We start from the raw sequence: 19,992 nt of genomic DNA on the forward strand, positions 1-19,992 counted from the left end.
ATGAAATCAACAAATATTTAAAAGTTTATGTACAAGCATCACAGAGTATTAACTGAAGTTTACTGCAGGAAGCCAACAGAATGACAAAACATCCTCTGAACTTCCAGGTCTGAGACCTCAAATCTGGCTCCTCTCTGACCACGCACACCCTCCACATGGGCTGGGCCGTCCCCAAAGCCTCCCAACTGGACCCTCCATTAGCCACACTGCCCATCACAAGCAGGGGATGGCGCACCACTCAGAATGCAGTTCAGCAAACACCACCTGGTTTCCTGAAAAGCGCTGTCGACGTCTATCCTAATATCAAACCAAAGCAACACCCCTCAGTGCCCATCTCAGCGGCCCCTGCTGGACAGAACTGACCACGCTCTCCCTTACACTCCAGTCGACTTGTTTGACCTTCTTACTAATTCCTTTTCTTCTAATCACACCAACTGCTGATTTTGAAGAGGTCTGTTCTTAGTCATCTTCTCTAACCTACAACCTAACTCTGGGCGATGTCCTCCATCATCAGGATCCTCGCAAGCACACACTGAAAATGGGACTCCATCCCCAGCCCTCCCTCCACCCCCCGCCCTGCCCCACCTCTGCTTTCCGGGTCTTGTTCAACAGCAACCCCACCCAGAAGCCCTTTCAGTTAGGATTCCTGGAGCGGCAGGCCTCTAAGCCTTTGCGTTGCTATTTCCTGCCTGGAGACCCTCACCATTAGGCCTGCCTGGTTACTCTCAACTCTTTCCACCTCTAGGGATGATTGAGGTCACACCACCATCAAAAGGAAGCTACCCTAAACTTAAAAACAAGAAGAAAAGGTAAAAACCCATACTGCTCCACGTGCTCCCTGCTGGCTGCCGTGACTCCCTTTCCACTGGACTGTGGGCAACCAGAGTGGAGGGTGCAGGGCGTCCTCAGCCCTCAGAGCCCGTGCCCCCTCCCTGGCTTCCCACCGCTGGACAGCTCCTCTTCAGCCAGCTGCTTCCCCTGGACCCGGGTCGCCATGCCTTGAGCTCGAGTCATTCACCGGTGGTCTGTGTCCTCAGACTCTGGTCACAGACACAGCCGATCCGTGACACCTCCTGTGCTATGAACTCCTGGGGCCCCTGCAGCACACACCACGCATGCGCCCGTGGCTCTGCACTGGCTGCGTCCTCCTCAAGAGCACCTCCCGCCCCTTGTTAACCGCCAAGGTCCAAACTCGAAGCTCACCTGTTCTGTGAAGTCTCCTGTCCTGAGCAGATCCTGGAATCCTAGTTACTTTCTGTTTATTAAAGAACTTATCACAAGAGTTTATTTATAGAACTCTATTCCACTACCTACTATTCTCAATCCTTTTTTAAAATTGATTTCCTTGTTCAGTGGCTCTCACACTTTTTCTGCTCAGGGCCCTTTTAAACTCTTAAAAATTACTGACTGCCTCGAAGACCTTTTTTGTTCATGCGGGTTATACCTAACAATATTTGCCATACTAGAAGTTAAAACAGAAATTTAAAAATACTTATCTATTAATTTGTCAGAAATAACAATAAGCCAATTACATGTTAACATAAATAATGCAATTCCTTCCCCCAAAAAACCTGGTATCTTTCTCAAAACAAAAAAAAACTTGGTAAGAACAGTGACATTACTTTATACTTCTGTAAATCTCCTTATGGACTGGCTTAAACAAAAGACGTGCATTCTTACATCTGATTCTCCATTCAATTTATTTCAATATCATCACATGGCTTCTGGAAACTCTAGTACTGTCAAAGAGTAAAAGTGGCAATGGCACATGACATCTTAATATTATGATAAAGGCTGTCAACTAAAAACTGCTGCTTGCCATCTGCCTCTACAAGGATGAGGTCACTGGCCATTGCAGTCCCTTGACCTTCCACACCTCCTGAGAGGAGTTCTGGTCCAAGACCAGGAATGAGGCCCTCTGTGCTCTCGGAAAACTGGCAGAACAGGCCTTCAGATAGGTAGGTATTTTCAGGAAGATTTTATGAGCCCAATTTCTAGCATCTTCTCATACCTAGAAAAGCCCTAAAATCCATTAACAGACACATCTGCTTCTCGTGACCAGCAGCAACCTTCTACCAAGATGTGTGCTTGATTGCACGTACGCCCCTCACCAAAATCACATATATACTGACCCGCCCCCCCCACATCTCTTCAGAGCAGTTCCTCAGTTACAGAGAGGCTGTCTCCTGGACTACAGTCCTCAGTAAGCCCCAAATAAAACAACTCACAGCTCTCTGTGTATGTGTGTTTTTAAGAGGACAAGAAAGAGTCTAAGCTCCTGAATCCACCACACTTTGAGAACTGCTACCCCTAATTCTACCCTCTCCTTCCTAACTTCAGCAAATACGTTGTTTTCTAAATTGTGGTAATGTACATAACAAACCTTATCTTTTTAACCATTTTAAAGTACAGAGATCAGTGGCATTAAGCCCATTCGCACTGTTGTGCAACCACCCACCTCCAGAGCTTTTTCTCACCCCACACTGAGACTCTGTACCCCTTAAGCAGTTCCTCCCCACCGCCCCTTTCTGCCTCCCAGAGTCCAACTATTCTAGGGACCTCACATAAGAGGAACCATCCAATATTTGTCCTTTCGTGTCTGGCTTATTTCACTTAGCATGTTTTCAAGGTTCATCCACGTTATAGCATCTGTCAGAATTTTGTGACTTCTTAAGGCTAATATTTCATTGTGTGTATAGACCACATCTTATTTATCTCTTCACCAGTGCACGGACACCTGGATCGTTTCCACCTTTTAGCTGTTGTGGATCGTGCTGCTGTGAACATGCTGTACTGGGCAAACACTGAGCATCACTTTATGGAGAAGAAAAAGGCTAAAAGCTCTAGTGCTCATATTATGTCCTCTTTTGTGTTTCTCTCTCCCTGTTCTCTTTGTTTCCTTTTATTTCTGGCGCTCTCTCCTCCTACTTTATAAAGTGTATCCTTTCACATATTGTTTTTTTTTTTCAGAAACTTTATCCCTTTCAATCATCCTCGATATTTTCTACATACTGGTTTTCTGACTTCAAATATGCACAGGTGTTTCCCCCATCTTAAAATGAAAACAGAGAGCCTATGAAGGAAGCTATGACACATCTTAAATGCAGGTAAGTTAAAGACCTAACTATAAAGGGGAAAGAAAAAAATCAAACTTCTAGGAGATTATATGGGAAAATATGTATATGATCCTGAGGTAGGAAAAGATTTCTTTAAAAATACATTAACCATAAAGAAAACCACTGACAAACTGAACTCATCAAAACACATCATTAAGAGAGTAAAGAGGCAAATCATGGGATAGGAGAGATATCTGTAATACATACAACAATGCTTGTACATAAATATATAATGAACACTTCGGGGTGAACAAGCAAAAGAGTGACAGCCTAATTAAAAAAAAAAAAGGGCCGGAGACCTGGGCAGGTAATTCACAATATGAATATCTAAATGCTAATCCACCTATGAAAAGAGGCTCAACTGCATTAGTCAACATGGCAGTGCAAATTAAAACCACCAAGAAATACCAGTATTGGTCCAAAATGGACCAAAATGGCTAAAAAGGAAGACTGACAACACGACATGCAGGTCAAAATCTTGAGTAACTGGAACTCTCATTAAGTGCTGCAAGGAAATGTAACTCGGTCCCACCACTCTGGAAAGCTGTCTGGCAGTAACCATGAAAGATGAATAAAAGCACACTCAACAGCACTGCTCTTAGGTGTACACCCAAGAGAAATGTGTGCCAAAGATACACATGGGAATATTCACAACAGCATTATACCTCGTAATAAAAAACTGGAAACGACCCATAATCTATTAACAGTTGACTGGATAAATAAGCTGTAGCTTATTCACAAATATCATACACACAGCAATGAAAGTGAATGAGCTATAGCTGCACACAATAACTTGTTGAACGAATTTTGTATTCCTTTGAGTTAAAGGAGTCGGACACACAAAGAATACATACCACATAATTCCACTTACATGAAGATGAAGAGTAGAGAAAACTCACACATGGTGTTAAAATCACAGTGGTCGTTCCCTTTGAGGAGGGAAGGAGAGCGATTGGAAGGAAGAGTTTTCTCAGGCCGAGCAATGTTCTATTTTTGGACCTGGGTGGTGGTTACATGGCTATATTTTTTTGATATTTATTGATCTTACAGTTTGTACGTTTTTCTATACGTTATATTTTAATATAAAAGTTAAAAAAAAGAAATGAAATAAACCTCCCAACAGTTTCTCATGAGCTAGCATACACTGGGTGTGCACAGTAAGATATCCCTAAGAAAAGCAAAAAAGTAGTTGATTCTACTGCTGGCTAAATTCCTCTCCCTTCCAGGAATTTCAGCAAGGCATATAGTTGGCAGTGATAAAATATTTAATGAGTGAATGCATTTTCAGTCAGATTTTTAACAACAAAAGGGACCTTAAGAGATCGTGTAGTGTAACCGACTCTTTTTACAAATGAGAAAACTAAGGCCCAGAGAGATGGGGTGATTTGCCAGGGCCACAGACGGTATGCTAAATCTATTATTATCTATCAGTATCTATTTTTTTTAAAGTTTTATTTTATATTGGAGCATGGTTAACAATTATTAGTACCTATTATGATACTAAATCTATTATTCTTTTCATTGGATGATAATTCCTCCATAAGTACATGTAAACAAGCAGGGAAGTGTTTCTTGTATGATAAATTTAGAAAAAAAGGAAAGGAAAAGACAGTCAAGGGAGCACAAACACAAACCAGCTGCAAGATTACTGCAGTAGAGATTAAAATTGATCAGTGCAGGTGCTAACTCTTCACCGCATTGCTCACTGAACAGTGAACACCCAGCATATTATCAAATGGAAAAAATGCTGCAGTGTGATTAAGTCAACCGACCCAATAAAATGTCAGAAAAAGTCTAACTTGTCATACCCAGGAAGTCATCTATCATAATAACTAGTATTGTGGAAAGTTAATGTTAACATAGCAAATCCATTAATGTTTTCTACTACATATTAAGACATCAATTCGAAGCTGGAAAACACTCAGAGAAAAGCAAAGGAAGGCTTCACAAAAACTGTCACCACAAAAATGCTAAGAGATTTGAACTAGGTCAAGGGAAAAAGATCAAGATTGAGTTTTCGTATATTAAGCAATTTGGAGAGCTGATTTTCCGAGATTGACACAGGAATTTATAACGAAAGCCCTCCCATAAGGACAACCAGTTGCACACAAACGTACCCCAGTTCCTGGCTCTCTGTGCTCAGCAGTGTCAGCAGCGTCCAGGCGAGCACCTGGCTGTTGTCCCCGTAGTGGAACTGACCATGATGCCTGATGTTCTGCAGCAAAAGCTGGTCGAGACACTCCAGGGCCTTGTCTTGCACGGTGTTCTCACTGTCCATCACGGCCGGGACAACCCCCCCCAGCCAGGCCTTCTGTACCTGGACACACTGAGGCTGTGCCTGAGGAGTTGAAAGTCAGGAAGTCATAAAGATGCCTACGCTATCACAGGTCTGAACACAAATCGGGGAAGCTGTGATCGATGTTTTAGGATATGTTACAAGTAGCTGCTCACATAATTACAAATAAAACATACAGTGGAAAAAAAAATCAACATTCCAAATATACGTGAAAAACAAATTCAAGCTCCAGTAACTGTAAATCAGTAAATACTGAAATTTTAAATTTATTTATTTATTTTTGGCTGCATTGGGTCTTCGTTGCTGCACACGGGCTTCTCATTGCTGTGGCTTCTCTTGTTGCGCAGCATGGGCTCCAGAGTACAGGCCCAGTAGTTGTGACACACGGGCCTAGCTGCTCCGTTGCATGTGGGATCTTCCTGGACCAGGGATTGAACCCGTGTACCCTGCACTGGCAGGAAGATTCTTAACCACTGCGCCACCAGGGAAATCCCATACTGGAATTTTAGACTTACACAGTGATTATCTCATTATTGGTAGTGAAGCAGCACTTTTTCGTAATTCAAGATCGAAAGCAAAGAGTAAATTTTTATCCGAAGGAGTAATTAGAATAGATGCTAACAGAGAAAGTCAAAACATGCACTGCTTAATGCCTTCTACCATGAAATAAAGAAAAAAACTCACTTTTAAAATTCTTCAAAAATTAATTATTTGGCAAAAGTAAATTATATATAGGATTAGTGGATCTGCTCTTTTGGCAATATCACCTATATAGGTTTTAATGGACAAAAATTAATCTAGGCCTCTTACCTAACCAAATTAATTTTAAAATTCACATTTCTATATGAGATTTAACCTGAAGTCAACAGAAAGCTAACCATTAGCATTCTCTAGCATTAGTCATGTTATATTTAATATGAAATGCAATCTACCAGAGGTAATGGACAGATTCCCTTCTCTTACACTGTAGAATCCTACAGTGGACTTAGGAGAGTTTCTAACAGGTACTTCATCAAGCTCAATTATTTGTAATGTAAAATACCACCCATCAGACACACGATGGCTGCATCTCACCATAAGAAGCTCGGTGAGAGACTGCAAGGCCTGCTTGCGTACAGACACAGCAAGGTCCCGACACCGGTCCTGCAGGATTGACAGCTCTTCTTTCATACCCGAGACGTCACAGTGCTTCAAAATGCTCACTAAGACCTAGAAGGTCATGTGTAACATGAAGGGGTGACTTAGGCATAATGTCAATACAAAAAGCAAAACTGCAGACAAAACACTGCCTTTTAAGTTTGTGATTCTTTCATTTTTGACACAGATCCATCCCTCCTCCCACCTTTTAGAATCTGATGAAATTTAACACCTTTCTGGAGAAAACCCGACATACATTTTATACAAACAAGTATTCTGAAACAATTTCAGGGGTTTCATGAACCCTATCAAAATCCATCCATGGTCCCCAGGTTAAGAATCCTTATTCTAAAAAATGAAATTAAGGATATAAAATTGTGATTCCTAAAAAGCCAGCAACCCAGTAGGAACACGTAAGAACAGATGATCCTTCAGTTCATCTACGTAATTTACATTTAACAGGAACAAGGTGAACTAACATTAAGGGAAAAGTGAGTAATGAATATGGCCGAAGGGTTTTTAAAATAGTCTCTTGTATCTTCAAGTTGGTAGTGCTTAAAAAGAGTACATGAAAAGAATGTCCAGAAAAACTCACACCTGGAGCGCAGACTTCCTGACGTTGGTCTTCTCATCTCCAACCCTGCTCCTCAGCATCATCATGAGACCCCTTCCTGTTGAGGAAACAGCACAGTCATTACAGCCTGAGCACACCACACAATCCTGAGAACATGCTGTAATCCCAGACTGACTCATTAGCTGGTTTTAAATCATAAGAAATCAGAGCATGAAATGACATAGAAAAAGAAGAAAATTCAAATAATTAGCTACTCACAATAATGAAAAAGGTAGAGTAGTAAAATTTTATAAGGGCATAAATTCTGGAAAATTTAATTTTAAATCCAGGCTGCTAAGTCTAAAATTCTGAATGAATTATTTAGATCTCTATTATGTTTACTACAAATGGTAAGATCTAAACCATCAGGTTTTTTAAAGACTAAGTAAAACAATACATAACAGTAGCTTTAAAACCTTTCCATTAATGGTCCCTTTACACTATTATAAATTACTGAAGACTCCTAAGAGCTTTTTTAATGTGGATTATATCTTTTAATATGAATTAGAAATTTAAACTGAGAACTGTAAAAAGATTTAATAATTCATTTTAAAATAACAAGGCATTGTTATAAATGGTATATTTTTTAACTAAAAAATAACTATAGTCCAAAACAAAAAAAATTTAGTGAAAAGAATACCACTGATTTACATTTCTGCAAACTCTTTAATGTCTGGCTTAATAAAAGACAACTGGATACCCATCTCTGCTTCTATCTGCTTCTGCCTGTCTGGGACCTCTGCAATACTCCAAATTACACTTGTGAGAAAATCAGAGTGTAGAAGGTAAATAACATCTAAATATTATTACAAAAACTGTATTAACTTCAAGGACCCACTGAAGGAGGCTTAGGGACTCCAAACCACACTTAAGAACTGCTGAGGTACAAGAAAGAACATTAAAAAATGAAACAGAATACAGAAAGCAATAAAGAAAATCAATGAAATCAAAGTAGGTTCCTTGAAAAATATCAACAAAATTAACAACATTTTCCTAGACTAAGAAAATAAGAAAGAAGAGTCAAATTGCTAAAATTAGGAATGAATGAGGGAACATTACTACTGACTTTACAGAAATAAAAAGGTTACGAACACTACGAACAATTTTATGCTAACAAATTAAGTAACCTAGATGAAATTTCTACAAAGATAAGAATTAGGGAAACTGACCTAAGAAGAAACAAAGACACACTACCCCCCCCATACACAAAGGGCCAGGACCAGACGGCTTTACTGGAAAAGCCTGCCAAATGTTAACAAAATCGCCAATTAACAAAAATTAATATCAACGCTTCATAAACTCTTTCAAAAAACAGAATCTCTTCTGTTTCACTTTCCACCTCCCTCTGTGAAGCCAGTATTATCCTGAGAGCAGAACCAGACAAAACAGCTCAAGAGTACAACAGACCCAAATCCCTTCTGAATATAGACATAAAATCCTCAGCAAAATATTAGCAAATTAAACCTAGCAAGATACAAAAAGGATTATACGCCATGCTTGGGATTTATCCCAGGACATGGGAAAATCACTCACTGTGATATACCACCATAGAACAAAGGACAAAGGCCACGTGATCATCTCCATAGACACAGAAAAAGTATTTGCAAAATCCTACACCTATTCATGATAAAAACACTCAACAAACTCAGAACAGAAGGAAACTCCTGCACACCGATAAAGGCCATCCTGAAAAAACTCACAGCTAACCACTCAATGGTGAAAGACGAAAAGTTTTCCCTCTAAGAACAGAAGAAAGACAAGGACCTCTGCTTTCCCCACTTCTTTTCAACACCACTAGAGGTCCTAGCCAGGGAAAATAGGAAAGAAAAAGAAATAAAGGCATTCAGGCTGGATAAAACAAATAACTCTATTCGCAGATGGCATGATCTGATATGTAGAAAATCCTAAGGAATCTCTCTCTCTCTCTCTCACACACACACACACACACACACACACACAACCTTTTAAAGCTAGTAACAAATTTAACAGTGTCACAGGACACAAGATCAATCATCAAAAATCAGTTGTAAAACCTAGCAATAAACAATTCAAAACTGAAATTAAGCAAGCAATTTCATTTACAATAGCATCAAAGAGAATAAAATACTTAGGAATATGTTTAAAGAGCAAGAGTTATACACTGAAAACTATAAAACATCATTGAAACAAATTAAAGGAGACCTAAATATAGAAAGGCACCCCTTGTTCATGGATTGGAAAACTCAGTATTTTTAAGATGGCAACACACCCCACATGGATTAAGAGGTCAATCCCTATCAAAATGCAAGCTGGCTTTTTTGCAGACGTTGACAGCCGAACCTAAAATTCATATGGAAATACAAGAGACACAGAATAGCCAAACCAAACCTGAAAAGCAAGAACAAGGACGCAGAGCCCACACTTTCTGATTTCAAAATTACTGTAAAGCAACAGTAATCAACACAGAGTGGTACTGGCATACAGATGGACAATGAAATATCAATGGAATAGAATTGAGAGTACAGAAATAAGCGCATATGCCTATGGTCAACTAATTTTTGACAAGAGTGCCAAGAGCATTCAAAGGTGAAAAAACAGTCCTTTAAACAAAGGGTGCTCCATCAATTTGATATTCACATGTGAAAGCTGGACCCCTACCTCACACCATATGCAAAAATTAACTCAAAACTGAACCAAGACAAAAATGTAAAAGCTAAAACTATAAAACTCTTAGAACACCATCAAGAAAGTGAAAAGATAACCCACAAAATGAGAAAAAGATATGTGCACATTATAGCTGATGAGGAACTTGGATGCAGAATAGATCAATTACTTTCACCTCAAAAAGATAAGTGGGGGGCTTCCCTGGTGGCACAGTGGTTGAGACTCCGCCTGCCGATGAAGGAGACGCGGGTTCGTGCCCCGGTCCAGGAAGATCCCACATGCCGCGGAGCGGCTGGGCCCGTGAACCACGGCCACTGAGCCTGCGCATCCGGAGCCTGTGCTCCGCAATGGGAGAGGCCACAACAGTGAGAGGCCCGCGTGTCGCAAAAAAAAAAAAAGATAAGTGGACATTTGGGTTGTTTCCACCTTTTTGGCTATTATGAACAATGCTCTTATGAACATTCTTGTACCAGTTTTGGGTATGAATATATTTTCATTTCTTGAGGGTGCACACTCAGGAATCATATCAGATCACGCCATCTGTGAACTGCTGAGTCATGTGGTAACTCTATGTCTAACGTTCTGAGGAACCGCCAGACTGAATGAACACACAAAATGTGGTCTATCCATACAACAGACTATATGCAGCCGTAAAAAGGAACAGAGTACTAATACATGCTACAACACAGATGAACCCTGAAAACGAGTGGTGGATGAAAGAAGCTATCCACAGAAGGTCACATGTTGCGGGATTCCATTTATGTGGAATGTCCAAAGTAGGTGAATCCACAGAGACAGAGGCAGGGGGGAGGGGAGAATGGAGAGTGACTGCTCACAGGTATGCGGTTTCTTTTTCAGCTAATGAAAAGTTTCTGGAAGTTGATTACACAATTTTATGAATATACTAAAAACCACTGAATTCAATACACTTTAAATGGTGAATTTTATGATATGTGAATTCTCTCTCAAAACAAAACCAAAAAACACCAACAAAGGTACTTATTAGCACAGTGACTGGCATGTAGTAACTATACAAATTTTTAAAAGTATAGTTAATACCAATAATATGTCACTTTAGGGACTTCCCTGGTGGCGCAGTAGTTAAGAATCCACCTGCGAATGCAGGGGACACGGGTACAATCCCTGGTCCGGGAAGATCTCACATGACGCAGAGCAACTAAGCCCATGCACCACAACTACTGAGGCTGCGCTCTAGAGCCCACACACCACAACTATCGAGCCCACACGCCACAACTACTGAAGCCCGCACACTCTAGGGCCTGTGTGCCTAGAGCCTGTACTCTGCAACAAGAGAAGCCACTGAAACAAGAAGCCCACGCACCGCAACGAAGAGTAGCCCCCGCTTGACACAACTAGAGAAAGCCAGCGTGCAGCAACGAAGACCCAACACAGCCCCACCCCCACCCCCCAAAAAAGTCACTTTAGTTTATCAAAAGTAAGATAGGGGACTTCCCTGGTGGCGCAGTGGTTAAGAATACACCTGCCAATGCAGGGGACACAGGCTCGAGCCCTGGTCTGGGAAGAGCCCACATGCTGTGGAACAACAAAGCCTGTGTGCCACAACTACTGAGCCTGCACTCTAGAGCCCGCGAGCCACAACTACTGAAGCCCATGCACCTAGAGCCGATGCTTTGCAACAGGAGAAGCCACCGCAAAGAGAAGCCCGCGCACCGCAACGAAGAGTAGCCCCCACTCACTGCCAACTAGAGAAAGCCCGCATGCAGCAACGAAGACCCAATGCAGCCAAAAATAAATAAATACATTTATTAAAAAAACAACAAACAGTAAGATGGGAACATGGTTGCTATACATCTGGCAAATTTTTATACTTTGGAAGCATCATTAAATCAGTACAACTCAATAGTGTTCGCAAGTGTCTGTGCAAGAGTGAATCTGTAACTTGCTCAGACTGGAATTAAACCAGACATTTTTCCAGATTAAATTTCTTTACATATTTTAGGGAATCTGTTTATACATAGAGTTATTGCTCTGAATTTGAGTAAAACATGCTAATATCTAGTCATTTAAACGTAATCTTCCAGGCTGCAATGATAAGTAATGATGGCACTTCACATGTGCTTCAGCATCCATCTCACAATATTACGATTTTACGTACACACATACCTGCCTCTCCCACTGCTCCTTAAGAGATGGAACTATGTTTTGTCACAGTCTGTACCTGCAATGCCTTGCACAGATTGGGAGGGACCACAAACATGTTTATCGAATAAACTAATAAATCTCATTATATCACTTATCCTCTGCAAATGTTCCCTCTTTTTTCTTTTGAAGTCACTTCTCTAAACATAATTTCTATAAACCTGACAACAGTCCTTTGTGAAAGACAGGGAAGGTGTTAGGATCAGAAGTGACAAGCAGGCAGGGAGTTCTGCTGACTCCCATGTCTTGGGTCATGCAGCTCTTTAGTAGCAGTGTTGGGATAAGAATTCAGATTGCCTCTCATTTCTAATGTAGTTTTTCCCCTACTGCATTACGCTATGTCGTAGTATAAGTGAAGGAAAAGCCCAGAAAAGTAAAGTGACTTTCTCAAGACCATACAGTTAGACAGAAACAGAATCTGAGAGTAGCTCCAGGTCTACCTACTACCTAGCCCAGGTGTGTTTCTTCCCTCCCGAATCACACTGACACTTTACCATCCCAGATTATTCTGGCTTCCATAAGTCACTGAAAGAGAACAGGCATCATTTGTGTTCAGAATCCCGTGCTGGGATCCACGGGAGAGAGCACCCTATAACCACTCCACACGATGTGTATGACCCATTAAAGAACAGTTCATACTGCTGGTGAAGAGAAATTATCTAAATTCTGAACTTTTTCAATGGAAGCTTGGGCTCACAGTTCCCTACCACGTATTAAAAATGGATTCTGGGATGGCTTAATCAGAGTCAAGATGCCAGGTGGAAAAAGTAATAAGGAATAAAAAATAGACACAAGGGTGAGTACCATAGTACCGTTTATCTTTTCCCCTCTTCCGTGATGACTCTTCTCCAAACACAAATTTAATTTCTACTGCACCTTTCCTAGTAACTGGTCCTTTCTGGCCAGCAAGCCCAAGTGTTCGGAACAATGGACTTCACTAAGGAAATAAAATATTTGCTAACATTCTCTTAAGTGTGACAGAAATCCTGGGTTTCAGTACACGACAAGGGAAATGTAGCTTATTCTTTATCTTAAAATGAAATATAGTATAGTGCAAAGACATCGATTAAAGATATAAAATAAAAATTATTCTACTTTTAAGGGAAAAAAAGTTCCAATTCTTGAGGGTGAATTAGTCAGAAAAAAATTCCAAGGTTTTGAGGCTCTACTTACAGTTGTCTGAAATCCAATAGTTATTACTCATCTGATAGGGATAAAATCTGACATACCCCTATATCCAGCTGTTTCACCACTGTTGTCTATATTGATCACCTCTGAGCCTCCAGAAGGGTTAAATGTCTGCCTCTGATAGGAAAAAGCTTAAAAATAAATTTTAAAAAAGCCCAGTCAGTACAGTAAAAACTTGTTATATCTTTAAGTAATATAAGCATGGCATATTCCACGTTTAAGTTACTATACATCATTACTGAAATGAATTTCAATTTCTTTGATGAAGAAAAAAAGTGCAGTATTAAAACAGGTAATATGGAGATAGAAAAAAACATTCAAATATTCAGCAAGTCCTTTAATTAAAAGGACAATTATTCAATATCTGACAATATATTGACCCATTTCATTACCTGATGAATTTTTCAGTGAAGCGTCATGGTGGCTCTCTATTCCTGAAACTGCAGGAGCTAAAAGTAAGCAAGTAGATAAGAGAGAAAAGTCTTAGTATCAAAAAACATACATAAATATTTACAGAGGAATCAAAACCCAGATAATTAGGCCTGAAGACAAGACAGAGTCTAAATGCTGACAGTTCAGTGTTCTCCTTGGCTGTGCATTAAACTGGTCATCAGACCCAATACAGCCAATACCAACGACACGAAGGAATAGTGACAGCGGCCAACCACCTCAGCCTGAGGTCGAGAATACGTTAACTGCTTAGTAAGGCTCGTCTAAGAAGTCATTCGACAGTAAAACCTACTGAAAGGGTCTCTGAGGGTCCCAGTCTATCACAGCACATCTATTATTTCTACCACCACAGCTTCTGGACCAGCAGGAGCCAGACCCGGCCTCATGGTGCTCGGCACACTCACTGTTCACCAGAAGTTCCAGGACGCTCTCTGACGCAGCTGTAGCAGAGAACTCCAGGCAGTGCGCAAAACTGGACAGTGCCTTGCTGCGCACAGTCGGAGCCTTGTCTACACAGCGGGCAAACATGATTTCCTGCACCAAGAACTTATGCTTCAGGAACTTCTGATGCTCTGGGGGCAGCGTGCCGTCCACCTCTCGTTCAGGCAGTTCCAGCAGAGCCAAGACAACATCAAGAGTGAACACCCGGTACGGAATCTGGTAAAGCAAAATCGCACGCATCTCCGTCAGAGATAAAGAAAACTAATCTTCAGAAACAGATCTTCAGATCTAGCCGTCACTAGAAGGTTGCAGAGCCAGGAGCCACAATTTCACGCAGATGTAGCTCCTACCTTGGCATTTCGTGAATATCCATAAAGCCAGGCCACGAAAGAAGCATATTCCGCACAAGGAAGCTTGCTGAGCAGCTGGACCAGGGACTGAGCTGCACTGGTCCGGTACTCGGATTTATCGACCACCTGAAACACAGACCCTGAGAAGTTGCCCAGCCAGTACCCAAAGCAGGACGACGGAGACGCATGTAGTAGTGCGATCGGACGATCGCTGAGTGAGCCTGGCTCGGCGACAGTGCCGAGCGTTTACATGTTACAGAAATGACTAACCAGTTCTAGGTCTCAGACCCCTTGGGAAACTAGCCTATAACCTGTACGCCTACTCCTCAGCGCCTAATTTCAAAGAGTTTACGGACCCCTAGGGTCCATAGAGTTCAGGTAAAGAATCATCTGTCCAAACTGTTATAAAAATTTATGAGACAATAGTAGAAATGTAAACACTGACCGGATACTGGACAATACTAAGGAATTACTGTGAATTTTTTAGGTGTGTTAGTATTTTGTGGTTATGTTTTTAACGAGTTCTTATCCTTTAGAGAGACATGAAATATTTATGTCTGAAAGGATATGATGAAATCTGTTTCAAAAGAAAAATCCAGCGTGCGTATGTGCTGGAGGAGTTACAGCTTATACAAAATCACTGAAGACAGTGTTCATCACACTATTCTATTTCTATTTCTATTTGAAATTTTCCAAAATAAAAAGTTGTTTTCCCCCGAAAACCACACTAGAGGGGAACACCTAGTGAATATACTAAATAAAACAACGTTTAGTAATGTAGACTCATTTCCAAGAACACACATGCATGTTTACCTTCATGTGTATTTATACACCCTCATTAAAGCAAACAGTACCTTGACACAGATGTGCTGGAGTAAGATACGAAGGACTGGAAACATACTTTCTTTTAGTTCATCCACAAGTGAGCTATAAAAGGAAAGAAACACAGCCACGGTTTGTAATACACCTATAATGACAATAAAGTAGCAATTTTCCTTGAATCTGTTCTCAAAAATAGAGAAATTTCTACCTTTTCAAAATCCTAACTATTAAAAACAATCTACCCCTATACTGCAAGCATTGTGAGTGCATGGATTGTAAAGACAAAGTGTCACAACAGAACACCAGTCACCACGCCCCAGGTGCTCTCCGAGCTGCTGTGAGCAGCCAGCCAGTCAGGGAGGGGCAGGGGTGCAGTCCTCACAGGGCCCTTGGACTGCCCAGGACGTTTCATATTAAGGCTGAAATATATCCTTTTGAGGTAGAGGATAGACTGAGACACAGTACCACCTAGTGGTAGCTCAGTGAAATGCATTTCTAACAGTACCTCTCCAAGCTGTAACCCCAAAAGAAACTATTATAATGCCCAGATTGGACCCATTTTCAGTGTTAAGTTTCCTTGCACCATTATAGGAATATTACTGCAATTTGTGACATCATTAACTCATGGAAGAACTAAAATGAGTGTTTCTACTTAAAACATCTTAGTTATTTAATGTTTAAAAGTCCTTAACGAGACACTCGCTCAAGGATCAGACAGCAGCCTGCACCTGGACTGAAGCATCCACACCCCACGTCTGCACCCACAGCACGCACCGCGGCTGCTTCCAGGTATGTACACACTCTCACATACACATCTTCCCCTTCTTCCCACCACCTCCATGCTGCTGCCGAGTAGCCAGTTAACAGAAGAAAAGAAAAGCCGAGGACACGGCAAACATGTCTTCCCCAGTAAAGCCCAGAAACAGGACTTCACAAGTGAAACTAAGTGACTCTTGAGGGGAGAATTAGTCTATCAATTATTGCTAAAGAAGTTAAAAAAAAAAAAAGTGGCAAGGAACAAAAAGATGGAGACTAAGAGGAGAGAGAAAAAGAAAAGGCGGAGGCAGACTTGGAGCGGCTAACACTAAGGCCGCTGTCAGAACTCAGAGCTGACTTCACAGGCTGGTCCACAAACTGCAGACCCCTCATCCCCGCAACAACACCCCAGACCACACAAACCAGATGAGCTACCAAGTGCTTTATTTTGAACCCTGAACCACAAACAGCCCAGACGTTTCTTAGTTTCTAGAGGTGTCAGAAATCCTGGTTAGTACAGGGCCCAGAAGACTGAGGGAGAGGGACAGAGGGTAAAGATCCGAGCTGTGTGTGTTTCACCTGACAAACTGGACTGCCTGGTTTTTACCACTGATGGCCGGAGAAGTGATGGCAAGGGGGGCGTGATGGGAGCCTTTGCCCACTTCTAACATTAATATTACATAGAGCATTCGATGGAAAACACATCTGATAACCTGGAAGAGAAAAGAAAATTCAGTTTAAGGCATGACAGAGAATCCCAGGGCCTTGGAGACCGTGATGCAGACCACAGTGAACCACTTCAAGGACCTGAAGTTAAATGAGGCTGACACAGGTTTTGCTTCAACACTAAGGATGCACTTCCTGGACGATGACCAGGTATCAATACGTGCACAACGCAGCAGTGTGAAAGTGCTGCGTACAGATAATGATAGGAACTCCAGCTGGCTTCTCTGCTCGGCCTCTCGCACTCCAGCCCAGAAGTTAGGGACTATAGAGAATTAGCTGTAACTTACGAAGGGCAAAGGATGCTACTGATTAGCCCTTACAGAAAAGAGGAAAGTGATGATTCTTTACACCTGTATTACACCTGAAGCTTACAGAGCACCTTCCAATATACCATCACACATCACTTACTCAGCTACTTAATTCATTCATCCAGTAGATAAAACAATTTACTGGAAACCAAATATGTGACAGGTATTGCATTAAGCACGTCCACGTGTTACTAGATCTGACCACACTTTCTCTGAAACCTCTCAACTCCACGAGGTCAGCAAGGCTTTTCCATTTTGTTAATACTTTTACTATAATCTCTACTTTATACATAATAAAAGACTCCCAAGGTGAGTTGTCCAAAGTCAAGTAATTAAAGGTCAGGCCACAGCCAATGTCGCCCAGCATCAGGGCAGCACTTTCACAATGAAGAACACCATGTCCTTAGAGACACTGTTGCCTGAAAGGATAATTTCCCAACCTCCTTATCTCCTAAAATGTTAAAAAGGGCTCAGGAATTATGTTTTACTGTGAATGCTATCACATCCATATTTCAAACAGAGAAGTGACAATGACATAATAACGAAATATGGGGTGTTTTCTAAACAGCAGGCATTGTACAGAGGCGTTCTTCCCTGTAATCCTCCTCAGAAATCCACGAGGAAGGGAAGCCTTTCACCCTCTTTGTCCAGATGAGGAAACCGAGGCCTCACAGGAGGACATAGAGGCAGTGAGGGGTGAGGCCCAAGTCTGGACAAAATGCAGAGCCCTGAGTGCCCAGGGCCTTCTCATTCACACATCGTTGCCCCTGGAAACTTGGTGTATCGCAGCCACCAAAAGCACAGGACCTTGGTCTGTCACGTTTTTTGCAAACTCCTGTTTCATTAACAACATCCAGGTTTAGTAACACCCTACTGCTTAAAAAGCCGTTAACTCCAGTGTCCAGAGCTGCAGGGCTTCGAAGGTCACTGGGAGCAAATCCATATATGAATGCTAACCAGAAGCGTGTTTGCACAATCATCCACTAAAACACCAACACTAACAGAAATACAGGGGCACACGGGAACTGCTGAGGGAAACTGGGAAGTCTGTGACTGTCTAACTCTTCTTCTCAGAAGAGTTTGGTAAATACTTCTGTAAAAGTAATGCTCAGGGGGCTTCCCTGGTGGCGCAGTGGTTAAGAATCCAGCTGCCAATGCAGGGAACACGGGTTCGAGCCCTGGTCCAGGAAGATCCCACATGCCACGGAGCAACTAAGCCCGTGAGCCACAACTACTGAGACTGCACTTTAGAGCTCGCGAGCCACAACTACCGAAGCCCGCGCGCCTAGAGCCCATGCTCCACAACAAGAGAAGCCACACCATGAGAAGCCCGTGCACCACAACGAGCAGTAGCCCCTGCTCACCGCAACTAGAGAAAGCTCGCGTGCAGCAACAGACCCAACACAACCAAAAATAATAAATAAAACAAATAAATTTATTTTAAAAAAAAAAAGTAATGCTCAGTAGCTTATCTTTTCCTCTACCCAGGTCACACTGGAACCATTCTTTATGCCTTAACCCAACAAGAACTTCCTGTGGCCACCAGGTACTTGGATATAAGCCTGGAGTGAACAGTGGGCACCACGTAGTGATGGGGATGATTTTCATTATACAAACGTCCTCAAGTCATGACAATGACCTAGTGAGCTCACACGGCATCACATCAAAAGCTTCCAGCATCCCACGACCCGCATGCTTTCACTTCAACCAGTAACTCAGTGGGGTCCTGTCTCCCTTACCTTATCTCCTTCTCTGTGAATTGGGGAGCACAGCAAATACAATCCATGATAGGCCAGTTCTGGTATGTATTTTGCTTGGTTAAGGTTTCTAAAAAAAAAAAAAAGCAAAAGATTAGTTAATGGATGTGATTTCACTTGGAATAGCTCCTAACCCTATAAGCTATATCTAAATGAATAAATTCTACCTGTGTGCCAATTAGGGTAAAATGGCATTAAGGCTTCTGATGGAGCAAAACTCATTGTACCATAATTAAATGTTAGCACTGGAAGATTTAGTGGCTCACCTGGCTTGTGTAACATGAAATTCATGAACTGGTTCAAAATTAGTCAATGCAACGAAGACCTGGAAAACAGAGACCAAGAAAAGGCCTGGTTTTTCCCACTCTTTAAGTATTAGCCCGTGTCCTCACTCTTTGAACTTGCCCAAGGTTCCTGGAATTCTCACTTACCTCTACACAATTCTGTATACATTGTGGCTTTTCTTTCAGGGAAAACTTGAGCAGAAGCCTTAAAAAATTCTTCAAGACGTGAAAGATGGCATTTCGAATTTGACAAAGGTCTCGGGAAGAAAAAAAAATATTCTCTTCATCCTCTTGTTCTTCAATCACTTCATCCATCTAGATTATGAAGAAATGTACAGCTGACTGTGTAGTACTGCCTAACAGTTTGTCCCGACTGGTTTCAATGTACCCAGTCAAGGGTAGTGAAACTCCAGGTGGGCGCTGGGTCGCTGACCAGGTGCCTCGACTGCTTGGGGTCTCCACAGCCGCAGCTGCTAGCCACTGGACCAGATGGAAGCTACCACAGTTTCTAGTTCTATACTTACACGTCAGTGAGATTTCTTGGGTTTCTTAGAAGTTCTGGTGTCAATGAACCTCTACCACCCTACCTAGTCACATAAAAATTAGGAATTAATGTTATTCTATTATGTTCTATGGACGAGAGTCCTCAGGATACTTCGACCACCATCTCTAATGACAATAAAATAATGTGGCAAACACACCTGTTGGCCTGTGGTGAGCACATCTGGGAACAAGGCGGGAGAGAGATGATGGGGAGGTTGGGAAGATGGTAAGGGGAACATACGCTCAGCGGTACATGAGGCGACTGCAAGTCCTACGGAAGGGATGGCGGACGGCACGCTAGGGCTTTGGTATAATCGTGACCCCTGAAACCCTACCTTAATATAAATTCTTAAGTAAATCAGATATGCTTCACGACTCCAC

At 41.8% G+C, this 19,992-nt stretch overlaps 1 protein-coding gene across 1 annotated transcript in view; it reads right to left on the reverse strand.

Annotated features, from left to right (window-relative positions):
• NCAPD3 (non-SMC condensin II complex subunit D3) overlaps positions 1-19,992 on the reverse strand; it is a 57,885-nt gene that overhangs the window by 25,729 nt on the left and 12,164 nt on the right. Inside the window, exons 5-16 of the mRNA XM_079928607.1 lie at positions 19,216-19,383; positions 19,051-19,109; positions 18,767-18,854; positions 16,573-16,706; positions 15,270-15,342; positions 14,416-14,541; positions 14,029-14,281; positions 13,567-13,623; positions 13,216-13,305; positions 7,147-7,220; positions 6,487-6,621; positions 5,234-5,454 (exon numbers count right to left, since the gene is read on the reverse strand). Coding sequence (XP_079784733.1) covers positions 5,234-5,454; positions 6,487-6,621; positions 7,147-7,220; positions 13,216-13,305; positions 13,567-13,623; positions 14,029-14,281; positions 14,416-14,541; positions 15,270-15,342; positions 16,573-16,706; positions 18,767-18,854; positions 19,051-19,109; positions 19,216-19,383 — 1,478 coding nt within the window. The remainder of the gene's footprint in view (positions 1-5,233; positions 5,455-6,486; positions 6,622-7,146; positions 7,221-13,215; positions 13,306-13,566; positions 13,624-14,028; positions 14,282-14,415; positions 14,542-15,269; positions 15,343-16,572; positions 16,707-18,766; positions 18,855-19,050; positions 19,110-19,215; positions 19,384-19,992) is intronic.

The sequence above is a fragment of the Stenella coeruleoalba genome (genome assembly GCF_951394435.1).
Source record: "Stenella coeruleoalba genome assembly, chromosome: 8".
Lineage (NCBI taxonomy): Eukaryota > Metazoa > Chordata > Mammalia > Artiodactyla > Delphinidae > Stenella > Stenella coeruleoalba.